We start from the raw sequence: 2615 nt of genomic DNA, 5'->3' as shown, positions 1-2615 counted from the left end.
GTTGGTTTCAAATGACGTTACCTTTACATAGTATGTTGTTATAAAAAAAAAGTTATATTAATTTTGTTATGTAAAGTGCTTTGGGGTCTCTGGGGACTTGATAAAGCGCTATACACCTGCAGGCCATTTACCATATTAAAAAAATCTGAGCTTCTGGTATCTACCTATAAGTTATTTTTACTATCAAGACTCTTGAACCTGGTTAGTGTGGAACGTTTTTCCCTGATAGTTGTCAGAATACAGCTGGATTGAGGTGGATTTAATAATATTATTTCAAAATAATCAGGTTTTAGAAGAAAATACTGAAACAAGTCGTGCTTTTATTGCATTAAGATTTATATTTAGCATCAGGTGGAGCTGTTTTGGTATTATCTGTATTATACAGAAGAACACACCAAAACATGATATTACATATATACAATCGAAGGGCTTTCTATCAGTTTCATACCAACTCAGTCAATATTATGCTTAAACAGAGAGAGAGAGACGGTGTTAGCCTGAAAGGTTACGACAGATAACGGATATCCGGCGCTGACGAGGAACCCTTTGTCCATTGAACACTGAGTCTTCATCTTTTAGGATCTCATGAGTGAAGTTATATCTGGCCTGGTCCCTGTGAAAACAGGCCAGAAATAAATGAGTAACAGTAATTTAAACTTGGATATTGTTGAGGTAATCAAATGTTAACATTCTGATATTCAGGCAATTTCTAAGACATTCTTTTATTTCTAATAAGCCCTAGTGGACCTCAGTATGTAGAGGGAGCGACGGGTCAGCAACAGGTCCAGCCATTCATTGGGCGCATTCTCCTTCACCAAACGCATGATGCTGTCAGATAGAAGACTCAAACCAGCAATGGTACTGCCACAAAACTGAAAACAGGAAGAGAAAGAAAGATCAGAGAACAGCTCACAAAAAGACATCATAGCAATGTGGATGGAGATACACCTTGACACTGTCAACGTGGGGCTTGATGTAGCCAGCTTTGTCCAAATCCAGAACGTGCACGGGGCCCAGAAGTGGACCGCCCTGAGGAAATGCTACAGATCGGACACGGCTCAGGATCTTCTCACACACCGGCGCCCACCTCAGACGCTCTGTCTCTCTGTAGCCATGAATCGCCTGAATGTGTGCAGGGCAACACAGTCCAAATTAATTTACAGTAAGTATCAAAAAATGCATGAAAACCGCTGCTTCTGTATTGTGTAACATTTTGAGTTGATGACATCACAAGAATCGAGCTGATCAACTGGCATTAGTAAATACTGGCAGACAAGCGACTTCTGAATCAACCTTGATTCTGAAGCATTTCAATTTCATTCTAGTATTTACTGGTCTGCTTCAGAAACCCCTTACATGTGCTTTATCGTTGCCAAATGTTCCTGGATTTCATGCATTATTCTGAAACAAAGCTCAAATGTTTTGCAGCTGTACTAACAAGACAAAACACATTTCTAGGAGGAATTTTGTTAAAAAACATGGAAAGGAAGAGGGTAAAACACAACAACTAAGGGCTCTGATAGTTACCTTTGCAGTTTCCCTATAGAGCCATGTTTGGTAGTTAATCTTGATTAAATATTTTACAAAGATAATTAAAGATCTCTAAATAGTAGCCTTAGAAATACCTAACGGCTATCAACTATCAGGTATGAAACTAGAGTTAACAAATACACTTAATATTCCTGTATTAATAATATAGTTTGATTTATGTAACTTTCACACAAACTGCATTTTGGTTTTCTTTAGCTGTATGTCATAATCATCAAAATAAATTAAAATATTGAAACTCTATATATGAGTTGCACTGTGAACATGCTTACATCGTCCCAGTGGTCGAACTCGTAGCGTTTCTTCCTCAGTCCTGGCTCCAGCTCTTGCAGCAGAGCAGCCTCCTCCTCCTCTGTGATGAAGCCCGGCCTCACCTCCACCTGAGAGCCCACAGTCTGCACCAGTTCCGGGCTTGACCCCACGATCACCTCATCTTGGAGAGATGAAGGACCCCTGCTGCTGCTGCAGGCGCTCGAACAGAACCGGTGGCAGATGTAAACAGCTGGTTTTCGGGTGTGTTTCAGTGCCGTCAGCAACAATTTCATCCTCCCGTACGAACCAGCTTCAACGAACCACGAAGAACAGTAGTGTTTACCTCCAGCAGCGTTTCGTTTCGGCTGTCAAATGTCAGGCGGTTGTGTGAGGCGCCATGTTCAAACCGCAATGCATTTTGGGACAGGTTGTCCTTCAGTAGATAAACTACAAAAACTTTAGGTTCCCTGGGGTTTGCAATAAAGAGAAAAATGATTTCCAATTTACCTGCATTTTATGTTTGAAATAAAATAAGGTGAAGAAATATATTTACCATCGTATTATTTAGCAGACAAATAGCTTTGTTCAGTAATCCCGAGAAGTTTTGTATGTTCTCATTTTTTACCTTCTTGTGTAATGATTCTAGGTAAGCAGGCTCTGCTTAACCATACTTAACAATAATATTAAAAATAATATGCTTTTAAGTTCAAGTCTCTTTTTTGCTCGAGCCATTGAGAAATGGTTTCCAAATATGTTCGGTCAACAGCGTTACAATTACGTCTTCCTCCACTGACGCTGCAGTTCCTCACAGTGAA

At 39.9% G+C, this 2615-nt stretch overlaps 1 protein-coding gene across 1 annotated transcript; it reads right to left on the bottom strand.

The window, feature by feature from the left end:
- Window positions 1-300: 300 nt before the first annotated feature.
- On the bottom strand, window positions 301-2223 carry LOC124863295 (alpha-ketoglutarate-dependent dioxygenase alkB homolog 7, mitochondrial-like). The gene is made up of 4 exons (XM_047357626.1): window positions 1821-2223; window positions 949-1122; window positions 748-872; window positions 301-613 (listed from the first exon to the last, which is right to left on the bottom strand). The coding sequence occupies exons 1-4, from the start codon at window positions 2091-2093 to the stop codon at window positions 493-495; spliced, it is 693 nt and encodes a 230-aa protein (XP_047213582.1). The 5' UTR covers window positions 2094-2223; the 3' UTR covers window positions 301-492.
- Between the last annotated feature and the right edge of the window lie 392 nt (window positions 2224-2615).

This window comes from Girardinichthys multiradiatus, chromosome X, assembly GCF_021462225.1.
Source record: "Girardinichthys multiradiatus isolate DD_20200921_A chromosome X, DD_fGirMul_XY1, whole genome shotgun sequence".
Lineage (NCBI taxonomy): Eukaryota > Metazoa > Chordata > Actinopteri > Cyprinodontiformes > Goodeidae > Girardinichthys > Girardinichthys multiradiatus.
The sequence above is the reverse complement of the archived record's forward strand: the minus strand, read 5'-3'. Positions and strand labels throughout refer to the sequence as shown.

Bases quoted from the DNA above. Each gene is read 5' to 3' on its own strand.
- LOC124863295 (XM_047357626.1), bottom strand. From the start codon at position 2,093: ATGAAATTGTTGCTGACGGCACTGAAACACACCCGAAAACCAGCTGTT. The intron at 1,123-1,820 runs GTAAGCATGTTC...GCACACATTCAG, and splicing joins AGTTCGACCACTGGGACGAT to GCGATTCATGGCTACAGAGA. The intron at 614-747 runs GTCCACTAGGGC...CTGTTTTCACAG, and splicing joins CGCTCCCTCTACATACTGAG to GGACCAGGCCAGATATAACT.